Raw genomic sequence first — 13477 nt, forward strand, 5'->3', positions numbered from 1 at the left:
ACTGTTACACAAGAACCTAATATCAAAGCCAAGAGCACTGTTTGTGAAGCTCCTATAGCCACCCACCCTTCAGGTATGACAGCAGTGCTGGGGTCCATCTCAGTGGAGGGAATGCTTCTTTTCCATCTCTGTGCAGCAAGCTGTCCCCTGGGTCACTATAGCAAGCTGCTCCTATCCCCAAGCCATACACGGGGCCGCAGGAAAAGAGCTCCCTTGGCCTCTACTGGTGATCCTGTCTGTCCAGTCAAAGCAGCCCAGAGGATTGTTTTTCTATGCTTTCCATTGTTTTCGTCAGAATTTCAGTACACCAAACAATAAACAAGCACTCTCTCACTTCTACCAGGGCTCCAAGATCCCCTGTGTATCAATTCAGGCAAATTAAGCTGTGACAGGTCACAAACTCTGTGTCATTCCCTGGACCAAACTATGGCATCCTGCCACCGTTTTAAGATAAAGGGAAACTTGTTTATTCATTTGTTTGATGTAGTGCTATACTTGATTCATAATTGTACACTGAGAACCTCTTTCTGCTTTTGTTATAGTTGTGAGGTGAATATTCAGGAAACATAGCTTCTGGTTCCAGTTCTTCCTGAAACCATCAGGATAATGTGGAAGTGTCTGTTTCCCCATCCACACAGTGATCGGTCCACAGTTTCTAAAATCCCTCCCTGGCCTAACTACATGAGGTTTGGTGCTAATAAAACTGAATATTCTTGGGGCACCTGGGTGGCTCAGTTGGTTAAGCTTCCAACTTCGACTCAGGCCATGATCTCACGGTTCATGATTTCCAGCCCCGCATCGAGCTCTGTGCTGATGTCTCGGAGCCTGGAGCCTGCTTCGGATTCTGTGCCTCCCTCTCTCTCTCTGTCCCTCCCTCTCTCTCTCTGTCCCTCCCCTGCTCTCACTCTCTCTCTCTCTCTCTCAAAAATAAATAAAAACATTTTTAAAAAGTTTAAAAAAAACTGAATATTCTTCTTCATGTTGGCTTGTAGTGTGATGGTGGCACCTACTAGTGTTCCCGGTAAAAATAGTTTGCTAATATATTAGATTGTCAGGTGCTGCTCTACTTCCAAGCCTGTGTATGATTCTTTCATATACGGCTGAGGTATAACTTGTGAGACACACTATGTCCCAACTAGTTTATTAAAAACTGAATTTTTTATCTTTTGACCTTCTTCACCCATTTCTCCCAGTGGATGAAGGGGGCTGAAAGGTAAAAAGAAAAAGAAAGGAACTGCAAACTAACTATAATCCAATGAAATTTTGTTAATTATAAGTTTGACCTAAGTATAAATTTTTATTAGTAACCAAGATAGAGGGGCGCCTGGGTGGCTCAGTCAGTTAAGCCTCTGACTTCGGCTCAGGTCATGATCTTGCAGAGCCTGAGTTCAAGCCCAGTGCCAGGTTCTGTGCTGACAGCTCAGAGCGTGGAGCCTGTTTCTGATTCTGTGTCTCCCTCTCTCTCCACCCCTCCCCTGCTTGTACTCTGTCTTTCTTTCTCTCAAAAAAAAAAATTTTTTTTTTAATTTTTTAAATAACCAAGATAGAAAATAGTTCCTTACATACCAATTCTTGTAAGGTGGGAAAATACTTTAGTACTTCCAATAGTCCTCGTGCAACTGATTTGAAATTGCTGAACACTACTGATTTTAGACAATTGCTCTGGTGTGCACGAAACTGAAAAACCCTGAAAGGCTGACAAAATAAATGGTTGTGTTAGAAAATGCTCAGTGACATTAGCATAGAAGTTTATAACAAAATTTTTCTTTACAGAGTTCTTTTTTTTTTAAGTTTATTGATTTGAGAGAGGCAGGGATGGCATGAGTGGAGGAGGGACAGAAAGAGAGGGAGAGAGAATCCCAAGCAGGCTCCATGCTGATAGAACAGACCCCAACACGGGGCTCAAACTCAGAAACCATGAGATCATAACCTGTGCTGAAACCAAGAGTTGGACACTTAACCAACAGAGCCCCCCAGGCGCCCCTCTTTACAGAGTTCTGTTCATATAAGTGGGTGGTGTAATAATCTAGACATTAAATCACAAATTCTGGACATTTAGGAGGCAGCCCATCTTCGGGGCACTGTGGGTGGCAGGAACCCTGCATGTGCCCGCCCTGCCAACACAATGCCTGAGAGGTGGCAAAGGAGGAGCCCAAGAGGAGGTGGGCGAGATTGTTGGCTGAACCTACTCCTACAAAAGTGGAAATGAAGCCAAGAAAGGCACCAGGAAAGGATAAATCTTCAGGGAGAAAAGTGCAAACATAAGGGAAAGGGAGAGCAAAGGGAAACAGGCTGAAGTGGCTAACCAAGAAACTAAAGAAGACGTACCTGCAGAAAATGGAGAAGCTAAAAATGAGGAGTCCAGCCTCTGATGAAGCAGGAGAGAAAGGATCAAGACTGATTAGTGTCATATCCCATGTCTTATCAGTGGTCCCTGTCTCCTTTCTTGTGCAATCCAGAGGAATATTGTTATCAACTGTTTTGTAAATGCAAGTTTTTTAGTAGCTCCAGAAACATTTTTAAGGAAGAGGTAATCCCACCTCATCCCATTTTTTAAGTGTAAATGCTTTTTTGAAAGAGGTGAAATCATTTGCTGGTTGTTTATTTTTCGGTACAACCAGAAACTGGTAGGAAATTGAATATGGGAGGCTTTGAATATCTTGGGTGTCAACCTAACATTCTGTAGGTGGGTAATTCTGATATCCTATAACACCAAGCATACTTAATGGCAATTTGGAGTCAGTTGTTCATTTAACATGTCTTGAACATTTTTTTAAATTTATTTACTTAAATTCAAGTAAGTTAATATACAGTGTAGTATTAGTTTTGAGGAGTAGAACCCAGTGATTCATCACTTACATACAACACCCAGTGCTCATCCCAACAAGTGCCTTCCTTAATGCCCATCACCTATTTAGCCCTTTAACCACCCATTTAACCCCCACCCACCTCCCCTCCAGCAACCCTCAGTTTGTCCTCTGTATTTAAAAGTCTCTTATGTTTTGCCTCCCTCTCTGTTTTTATCTTATTTTTCTTTCCCTCCCCCTATGTTTATCTGTTGTGTTTCTTAAGTTCCACATGTGAGTGAAATTATATGATATTTGTGTTTCTCTGACTGACTTATTTTGCTTAGCATAATACATTCTAGTTCCATCCATGTTGTTGCACATGGCAAAATTTCATTCTTTTTTGATCAAGTAATATTCCATTGTGTGTATATATACATATCACATCTTCTTTATCCACTCATCAACCGATGGACATTTGGGCTTTTTCCATAGTTTGGCTATTGTTGATAGTGCTGCTATAAGCATTGGGGGACATGTGCCCCTTTAAATCAACATTTTTATATCCTTTAAATAAATACCTAGTAGTGCAATTGCTGGGTCATAGGTAGTTCTATTTTTAATTTTTTGAGGAACCTCCACTCTGTTTTCCAGAGCAGCTGCACCAGTTTGCATTCCCACCAACAGTGTAAAAGAGTTCCCCTTTCTCCACATCCTCCCCAATATCTGTTGTTTCCTGAGTTGTTAATTTTAACCATTCTGACAGGTATGAGGTGGTGTCTCACTATGGTTTGGATTTGTCTTTCTCTGATGATGAGTGATGTTGGACACCTTTTCATGTGTCTATTAGCCATCTGGATGTCTTCTTTGGAGAAGTGTCTATTCATGGCTTCTCCCCATTTCTTTACTGGATTATTGATTTTGGGGGGTGTTGAGTTTGATAACTTTTTATACATTTTGGATACTAACACTTTATCCAGTATGTCATTTGCAAGTATCTTCTCTCATTCTGTCAAACTGCCTTTTAGTTTTGTTGACTGTTTCCTTTGCAGTGCAGAAGCTTTTTATCTTGATGAGGTCTCAATAGTTCATTTTGCTTTTATTTCCTTTGCCTCTGGAGACGTGTCTAATAAGTTGCTTGGCCTTGATCAAAGAGGTTGCTGCCTATTTTCTCCTCTAGGATTTTGATGGGTTTTTTGTCTCACATTTACGTCTTTCATCCATTTTGAATTTATTTTTGTGTATGGTTAAGAAAGTGGTCCAGTTTCATTCTTCTGCATGTAGCTGTCCAGTTTTCCCAGCACCGTTTGCTGAAAAGACTATCTTTTTTCTCCATTAGATACTCTTTTCTGCTTTGTCAAAAATTAGTTGGCCCTACATTTGTGGCTCCATTTCTGGGTTCTCTATTCTGTTGCATTGATCAATGTATCTGTTTTTGTACAAGCACCATACTGTCTTGATGATTATAGTTTTGTAATACAGCTTGAAGTCTGGAATTGTGATTCCTCAAGCTTTGGTTTTCTTTTCCAACATTACCTTGGATATTTGGGGTCTTTTCTTCTTCCATATTAATTTTAAAATTGTCTGTTCTAGCTCTGTGAATAATGCTGGTGTTATTTTGATAGGTGTTGCATTGAATGTGCAGATAGCTTTAGCAATATTTGTTCTTCTAATCCATGAGCATGGAATGTTTTTCCATTTCTTTGTGTCTTCTTCAATTTCTTTCATAAGTTTCTATATTTTTCAGCATACAGATCCTTTACCTCTTTGGTTAGGTTTATTACTAGGTATCTTAGGGGTTTGGGTGTAATTGTAAATGAGATCAATTCCTTGGTTTCTCTCTCTGTTGCTCCATTATCGTGATATGCAACTGATTTCTGTACATTGCTTTTATATCCTGCAACTTTGCTGAATTCACCTGTCAGTTCCAGCAGTTTTTTGGTGGAGTCTTTCAGGTTTTACACATACAGTATCCTGTCATCTGCCAAGAATGAAACCAATGAATGTGATACACGACATTAATAAAAGAAAGGATAAGAACCATACGATACTCTCAACAGATGCAGAAAAAGCATTTGACAAAATACAGCATCCTTTCTTGGCAAAAACCCTCAAGAAAGTAGGGGATAGAAGGAACATACGTCAACAACATAAAGGCCATATGTGAAAGGCCCACAGCTAATACCATCCCCAATGAGGAAAAACTAAGAGCTTTCCCTCTAAGGTCAGGAATACAACAGAGATGCCCACTCTCACCACGGTTGTTCAACATAGTACTAGAAGTCCTAGCCTCAGAAATCAGAAAATAAAGAGAAATAAAAGGCATAAAAATTGGCAAAGAAGAAGTCAAACTTCCACTCTTGGCAAATGACATGTGTTGAACATTTTAAAGTACTTCTATTCCGATGTTGTTTTTGGTAGAATTGTTTCCTAAAAAAGACCACTCCTTGATCTTGGTTCTCCCTGTGAGAATTTTGTATACTCTGTAACATCTTGGTTGTGGTAATCCAGTTTTCCTAGTAACTTTGTAAATGTGCTGTGCAAGATTGAAAATGTGAGTATGTAGTGTATATACTATTAAATTGTTAATTGATGGCATTTAACAATGTAACAGCGCATCAGCCTTGAAGATATGGGTACTTGATATACTGTTAAAGAAAATTTGCCTCCAAATTTTAAACTGGACATCATAGAATAACTTTTAGAAAAGAATCACAACTACATGATTTTTTAGATTATCGGTACATATGTTAAGAATTGTGTACAAATTGAAATGTCTGTACTGATCAACCAACAAACACTCAATTATGAAAGAAAAAAATCCTGAGCATTTAGGACAAAATTCTTTCTAAATACAAATCATTATATACTATAATAAGTTAAATCTGAAATCTGAATCATCCCAAAGAGCCTCCAATGCACTTGATTGTAAACTCTAACAAGGCATAGATTTTTGTGTTTTGTTTTCTGATGTATCTCCAGGCCCTATAAAAAGGGTTTTTTTAGTAAATTAATATTATTTTCCCTATTAGGGCAGGTCATGTTGAATATAAAGGGTTAACATAGTATGTCAAAGGAGAAAAAAAATCAATATGAGGTGACTTTGATTATATTATAGGAACCCTGAATATCACTCTGGTTTCCTATAGCTGCCAATACCAAAGTACCATAGAATACAGGTATACAAAGCTGGGAAACCAAAATTGCCAACATTTGTGCGTAGGCTCTCTTGTATTAGCAGTCATAACATTTTACTTTGGAGTTTTATTTAAACAGCCTCAGCAGTCTGTATCACAATTTGGGAGTGCTTAAGAGTTGGAGGCTGAGTTTGTTTGTACTCTCTCATATGTCCGAGTGCAGATAACATTGTTCACGGCACTTTCCTAGAAGACAAACGATGAGATATATCAGTATTGTTGGTGAAACTGACTTTTAGAACCATGCAAACTAAGTACTATCCATAGGAGTTTTGAAAAGAGATCTACATAGAGAACAATAGATACCAACTGTTAGCTGATTTTGCCACATGTGTGTGTGTATGTGTGTGTGTGGGGGGGGGGATGACAAATCACATATTAAATAGGGTATGTGCGGTATATACATATATATTGTAAATATGTAATGTATGTGTATATATATAAACAATACATATACTATAGAAACTTCAGTCTTTATTCAAACATTTTAAATGCCTACATTGAAGCGTTTTTTGCGATTTCACATAACCCTACATTTTCAAATAATGACATTGTTACATTGATGTAGTATTTTATGGTTTTTAGAGCACTAATGTATACATAATGGCATTTAATTCTCTCAAAGAAACCATGAAGACATTTCTACATTTTTTTAAGACAAGTGAACTGAATTTGGAAAAGATAAATGACTCATCCAAAGTCATGTAAGTACTGAATGGCAGAGATGGAAATGTACATTTTAGATTCTGAATCTAATATTCTTCCTAATGAACTAAAAACCCGTCTGTTTGGTGATTATGCCATTATAAGGGGCAATAAAATCAAGTATCCTTAGTCCTCTACTTACTACTTTGTGAGGAAAATGTACTCTTCATTGTGGAAAGAAAAAATATCCTTATGTGAAGAAATGAAGATAGGTTTGTTTGTTTGTTTGTTTGTTTGTTTGTTTGTTTTTTACCTCCACACAATTCTTGCATATTCCCTTAGAACTATTTGATATTATGTCCAAAATGGCTTTTTTATTCATTTTTGTGGAATTGGCAGTTTGGGAAGAAGAATCATTGGCCTATGTCCCTCCACTGTGTAGGGAGAAAGATGAACTGAGAAGCCATCTTCAGAGAGAGAAGGGTGGACTTAAAAAAGTATACTTGGGAATGAAGCCAACCTGGGTTTTAATCCCAGCACCACCATGTTTTTCTAGCTGAATATCCTTAGGTGAAGTCAGTGGCTGAATCTCAGTTTTCTCACCTGGTAAATGGACTAACAAGTCTTACCTCACAGGATTATTGTGAGGAGTGGGTAAATAATATATGAAAACATGCAGACACAACAACCACAGAAATGTTAGTTTTTAATTGTGTCAACTCATCCATACACCAAGTAGATACCACTTAAGCTTTGCATTAGTTTAAATTTCCTTTCCACGTGTTTGGTGTTAAACTGGAAAACAGTGAGAAATTAATCCTAGTATGGAGTGAAGGATTAACAACAACTCGAAATCCCTGCTGAAATCTTTATTGCACAAATGCATGCTTGTTTTGGTTTATGACAAGTCAAAGAAGTAGGCAACACCTTTTTTTATGTTCTTTCGTTTTTTTAGTTCCTCAATCCATGCACATTTTATACGATTTATGATCATACATTTATCTGCCAATGTTTTCCCGCATTCTTACAAAGCAAGAGAAAAAGAAAAATCACATTTACTTCCATCATTTTAGAACAAGACATCTGAGTGATTTTATATAGAGGTGTTACAGATGGTGAAAAAAATAATGACAAACAGCTCACTCACCACCACCATTTTCCCATCCACCACCTTTCTCTTTATGGTGGTCTCTTTGCCATTCCAGTCCTGAACTTGAATCAGAGAGTCATTATCTAAGTTTACCACACTCTGGAAAACAGACAAAACCAAATTCAGCTCAGATCGTCACATGTGAACACTAAAATTCTATGAAGTACCAAATTCTTTTCAGCTTTTGTGATGCTCTCAGGTAGTTTTAGAGTGGTGTTTATAGTTTCATGTATATTTTAAGACTTTGCCAACACTAAATTTGTTGGCTGATTCTTCTCGGGGCGGGGGGGCGGGGGGGAGGAGGCTTTATAAGAGTAAAAATATAATATTGTCTTGAATAATAATTAAAACTTTCTTCTCCCTGAGAAATAAGAGGGGTAGATACCCTGTTTCCTGTCCCCTCACCACCACACACACAGAAGATTCTTCAACCCCACAACAATGGTGAATATGTACTATAAATTAGAAAGCAATTCCCATTGTGATAAGTCATGAGGGCATGTGGTTAATCTGTCACTGTGGCATAACCTCACCTATACTGGCTAATACACATTTTATTCATTGTGACTTTATGCTTGGTAGGAAACTGCTACAAAGTAGAAAGGCAGAACTTTGTTTCTGAGAGAAGAATCTAAGGAAATAATTCTCAAAATAGGTCAGCTAAGCATCTGCATCAGAATTGTTGTTAGAAATACAGTTTTCAGGTGCCTACACCAGATATCAGAGCCTGTGAGGATGGGACCTACAAAGAGGCATTTCTCATAAGCATCACAGGAGATTTGTATGCATATTAAAATTTAAGATCCTTAGACCTAGATTTTAGCCCAGGTTGATCTAATACAGACTTTAGATGTGTTTGCTATAATTCATGATTTACTTAGAATGATTTTGAATTAGCATTCTTATGAAATTTATCTAAAAGAGTGTTGAAGGCCTCACCTTGGTTTTATGGCCACCTGGTGTATTTTCCTCAAACTCTTCTCCCAGTTTAAAGGAGATCTCATTATTTTTAAAGATGCTTCTGGTTTTTATAGTGATCAGACCTTCCTGTGTACTGATGGTCACCGTGGGTTTTGCCAGACAGCCAAGTTTCCTTCTGGCTCTTCCTATTCCTAGGAATCAGATAAAAGGACACTATGGTTAAATCCGTCACTGGCTTTGGAAACTCATGTTAGCTGTATAATTCTTTACTAACTAGGTTTGTGAGTTAAACAGATTAAATGCAGCATGAATTCAAGTATCTGAAGCAAGTAGCACCATTATAAGTTAAAATACATTATATTTTGCAGAATAAAATTAGTCTCTAGTTTTGGCTGGTGGTCGTCATTTTTCTTTAGTCCTGTAGTTACTGGTCTTGTTGGTTCATGAAGAACCTCTTCGAAAATTTGATTAAAGCTATGAACCATCTCCCTATTTTAAAATGTACCCATTTATACAGACAAAATCTTTTGGCATGAATTATTCAACATCTTTATCTCTTCACTTACATTCTTATATGTACACATATATAGAGTCTGTTTTCTTCTATTACATATTTTGTATTATGCTAAAATACATATAAAATTTACCATTTTCACCATTTTAAAGTGTACAGTTAAGTGGCATTAAGTAAATGTTATACAACCACCACCACTATATATAGGATTTTTTAAAATATAAATCCTCTAGTCTAACAATTATTATTCCACTTACTTTTTCCCCTATCTCTATATCCTGGAGATTTTCTGTGTCAGTCCATATAGGTATAAATTTTTGTTATTGTTACATAATACATAATACTTTATAGAAACACCGTAATATGCCTCATGAACCCACAATGTGAAACACAACAAGTTGTGATATATTAGATAATTATTCCCGAAGATATTCACACCCTAATCCCTGGAACCTGTGCATCACTTTATGTGCTAAAGGGGACTTTGTGGATATGGTTAACTCAAGGATCTCAAAATCAGGAGTTTATCTTGGATCATCCATGTGGAGCCTAAAGATAATCACAATTTCATCGTAAGAAACTTTCCTTATAAGAAAAGGAAAAGAGATGTTAGACTCTAGAAGAGAAGAAGACAATGTGACAATGGTGGCCAGACACTAAGGAGGGCCAGCAGCCACCTGAAACTAGAAAACAAGATCTATTCTGAAGATCCTGTAAAGATTTGGAGCAAATGCTTGCGAAATGATCATTTTTAAAAATAATTATGACCGTTTGCTTTAAATTATTTATGCAAATAATTTGCCATTTAGCATATGGCACATGTATGTTTTATCTGTGTAAATCCACGGTAAATTACGTGAGGACAGGATTCTGCCGATTATAAACTAATGTTGCATAGAACTGCATCTAGGTTCTGAACCAATGCCGATTGTTTCTATGTGATTGCTTTTATATTTCTATTGGAGGGAGGGGCCCAAGATTAATCTGATATCATACAAAGTGAGTGTCTGTGTTATCAAGTCTCCCATTTTTCCTGGCTACAATACAAAAGTAAAAACGGCTCACCCAGCTCTTTCATATATTCTTCAAAATTTTCGCAAGAAATGGATTTCCATGTTCCTTGGAGCTGATCAACCATTCTGTCTAAGTTGATCGTAAGGAAAAATAACATCATTAGGAGGAGTATGTTGTTTTTCCCTGAAATAGTGTTAGAACTTGTTTTTCATACAATTTTGGTGGATAGCACAGAAAAGTCAGGGGAAAATATTAGGAACTCTAGTCCTTGTTATCTTTCCTGAATACAATACAAAGCAGGAAAGCTCTCTCAAATGTAAACTGGTCAAGATGAAAATGAAAACAATTTTTGGCAGGACCAGATATAATTTTCCATCTCTAATTTAGGATTAAAAATAGGTTTACAAATTCTAGTTCCTTCCCTAGGAACTGCCACAAACACACATATACCAGTGCGTAAGGGGTGGAACTAGGCAGCTATGTTTATGCCATGGAATCCCTCTACTGCAGGTCTTTGTCTCTCTTTCTCTGGCAAAGGGTGATCTAGAATAAGCCCATTTCACTTGTTGGGATGAGCACTGGGTGCTGTATGGAAACCATTTTGTCAATAAATTATATTTAAAAAATAGAATAAGCCCATTTTTCAGCTGTTTAGAGATCTTATCACATTCTCATTCTTTGATATTTTGAACTAAAAACCAGAAAGACTTCATAGATGGTATTTGACATTTGAACTAAAAAGTTAAATTTAGTGAGGGCTAGAACAATCATTTTAAGCCATGAACATAATGAGCAAGAGAATGGGACATAGAAAAAAAGGAAAGAGATTGTGTTCACACACACACACACACACACACACACACACACACAGCCTTGTTACTGATGCTTTTCCAGATGCCAGTTCAATTTTCCATGAGCTTAGAGAGTCATCATTGCCATGAGAACACAAATATCTTCTTAGTAAATCCCCCTTAATTTAGGCTAGGTTTTACTCCTTTCAGTCTTGACTAAAACACTCTGATGTCCTCTGATATCTGTAAGGAATCAGAACAGAGGATAAGGGATATAATAGCAAATACACCAACTAGAGAAGAGGAGACTCCAAAGGTTAAAAGACAAGCACAGCCTTACACATGCCATCAGCCCTGAGAACACCATTATTAATTCCAGGCAATGCTTGATGTCCACATGCTAACACAGAATTAGTAAGAAAAAGTGAAATTATAAAAAATTTTTAAGACAGAAAAGGAGAATAGCATTTTATAACAATTCCAATTAAAATATTAAATATCCAATATCTATAAATATCTGTTAAAGCACTTTCCCAGGTCAATGGTCTTACTGATAATTATTCAACTAACATTTATGGAACACCCAGTATTATATACCTAATATGAGCTAAACAATTTTGCATACACCATTGATTTAATGTCCCAACGATGGTTGAAAAAGATACCATAGTTTGTTTTCCTTTCTTGTGTTAAGGAGTTTACTATTATAATTTTTTTTACGTTAATGTGTACAATTTATATTTATCCCCACTCAGTTGAATAGCATGAGACCAAGGCCAGGAAATGACTTACCATTGAAGGTACTAAAGATACTAAAATTAAGCACTGAAGTTATTAAAATTCCTAGGATTTTTTTAAAGAAAATGTCAAATATGTTGTTTCATGAGTTTGATGCACACTGATCCTCTAACACAAGGAAAATCACCTATTGGAAATCATCTCCTTGATGATTGGGAGCTCATATTGGGAGCTCAGTATAGGTCTCTATTGCTGGCAGGTTAGACTTTCAGAAAAGTGTCAGTAAATAGAGTCCATGCATGGCCTCTGTCTCTGCCCCTGTGGTTCTCTGTTCATGTGCTCATCATGCCAATTCAAAGACAGCTAAGGTGCATTAGCCTGGTCATGTGTCTACTTGGTTGTTCGCTGCCTATTCTGTGAGAGATGCTTTCTGGTGTCCATTAATATGTGAGTCAAAAATCTTCACACCTTATGCCCGTTCCCTTAAATACATCCACATTCCTTGATGCTTCAATTTTTCAGTCCTGTCCTTCCAGACCTGCAACCAACCCATTAAACTATTCCCTCTACTCATGAGTATGTCTTCATTCTCACCTCAGGCCACTGCTCCATCCACACAGAATGAGTAACAGGCACACCACTCTGAGCTTTGTCCATTGGGACCATTTTTCCTCACCACTATTTTCAAGTCCCCTCCCACTCTGAGTGTAATTAAACCACTGCCCGTTTTGGTTTTCATCCACACAGTAAGCCAACCTGCCCATAAAACTTGTTCAAGCTCTTCCTATTCCATAAGCTGGTTAGATGAGCCCCCACATAGTGTAGGAATGATCTGAGGGACGGGTGCTGGTACACCCGTGGTGGGTGATATGAGGATCTGAGTCACCTGCTCATGCAGTTAACTCATATCTTCTGGTCTTGCTTAGCCTTGATCCCACAATTTCAATCTTGTTTTGGAATGTTGCTGGGCCTGCCTGAGTCTATGACTCTGTGGGTCTGACAGAACCTAGCTCATAATGGACAGTTCCAGACACATGGTTACTTGGTTTCTTACAATCAAGAATTCTGCCTCTGCTAGGCTCCGGTGACACACCGGAACACAGGTGATACACATGACACACAGGGACTCTTTTCAAAAAGCTTGTAAGTTTCAGAGCAGCTGGGTGGCTCAGTTGGTTAAGCATCGGACTCTTGATTTCAGATCAGGTCATGATCTCACGGTCATGAGATCAAGTCCACGTGGGGCTCCGCACTAAGTATAGAGCCTGCTTGAGATTCTCTCTCTCACTCTTCCCCTCCCCGGCTTTTGCGCCACCCCCCCAAAAGAAAAAAAATAAAGCATATAAGTTTCTGTTGCAGACGGCATTGTCTTGCTCCAAAACCCCAGAGGTCTGTTTTGTGATGCCACACTGCATATTTTCTCGTCACTAATCCTCTGCTGGCCTAGGGTTTGCCAGATCATACGATCCAAGGAGCAGGGCTGCTTGTACTGCAATTCTGACTTTCTGCTCCAGTTCTCATTCAAAGCAGGGAGCTATTCCTGTCACTCAATATATGAGTTGGAGCACATTCCTAGATGTGGAATATGTTGCACCAGAAGCCAAAGGAATTTTGTTTCCTTCTTTCTGGTACAAAGGCAAGATGCAGCAATTTGTCTTTTGGAAGAGTTATCCTCACTTGGCCTGACCCAGCTGGATCCCTAAACACTTTACAACGGTGGA

General features: G+C 38.0%; 1 protein-coding gene across 6 annotated transcripts; it reads right to left on the reverse strand.

The window, feature by feature from the left end:
- Positions 1 to 5879: 5879 nt before the first annotated feature.
- Positions 5880 to 12743, reverse strand: FABP12 (fatty acid binding protein 12). 6 transcript variants are annotated; one of them, XM_060611728.1, is made up of 6 exons: positions 12643 to 12743; positions 11095 to 11261; positions 10279 to 10352; positions 8718 to 8890; positions 7776 to 7877; positions 5880 to 6169 (listed from the first exon to the last, which is right to left on the reverse strand). In XM_060611728.1, exons 3-6 carry the CDS (start codon positions 10349 to 10351, stop codon positions 6095 to 6097), a joined length of 423 nt encoding a protein of 140 aa, XP_060467711.1. In that variant the 5' UTR covers position 10352; positions 11095 to 11261; positions 12643 to 12743; the 3' UTR covers positions 5880 to 6094. The 6 variants fall into 6 exon arrangements, with proteins under 6 accessions (XP_060467711.1, XP_060467707.1, XP_060467708.1 ...); XM_060611724.1 differs by having other exon boundaries at positions 10279 to 10356; XM_060611725.1 differs by having other exon boundaries at positions 10279 to 10356; positions 11091 to 11261.
- Positions 12744 to 13477: the final 734 nt, after the last annotated feature.

This window comes from Panthera onca, chromosome F2 (assembly GCF_046562875.1).
Source record: "Panthera onca isolate mPanOnc1 chromosome F2, mPanOnc1 haplotype 2, whole genome shotgun sequence".
Taxonomy (NCBI): Eukaryota; Metazoa; Chordata; class Mammalia; order Carnivora; family Felidae; genus Panthera; species Panthera onca.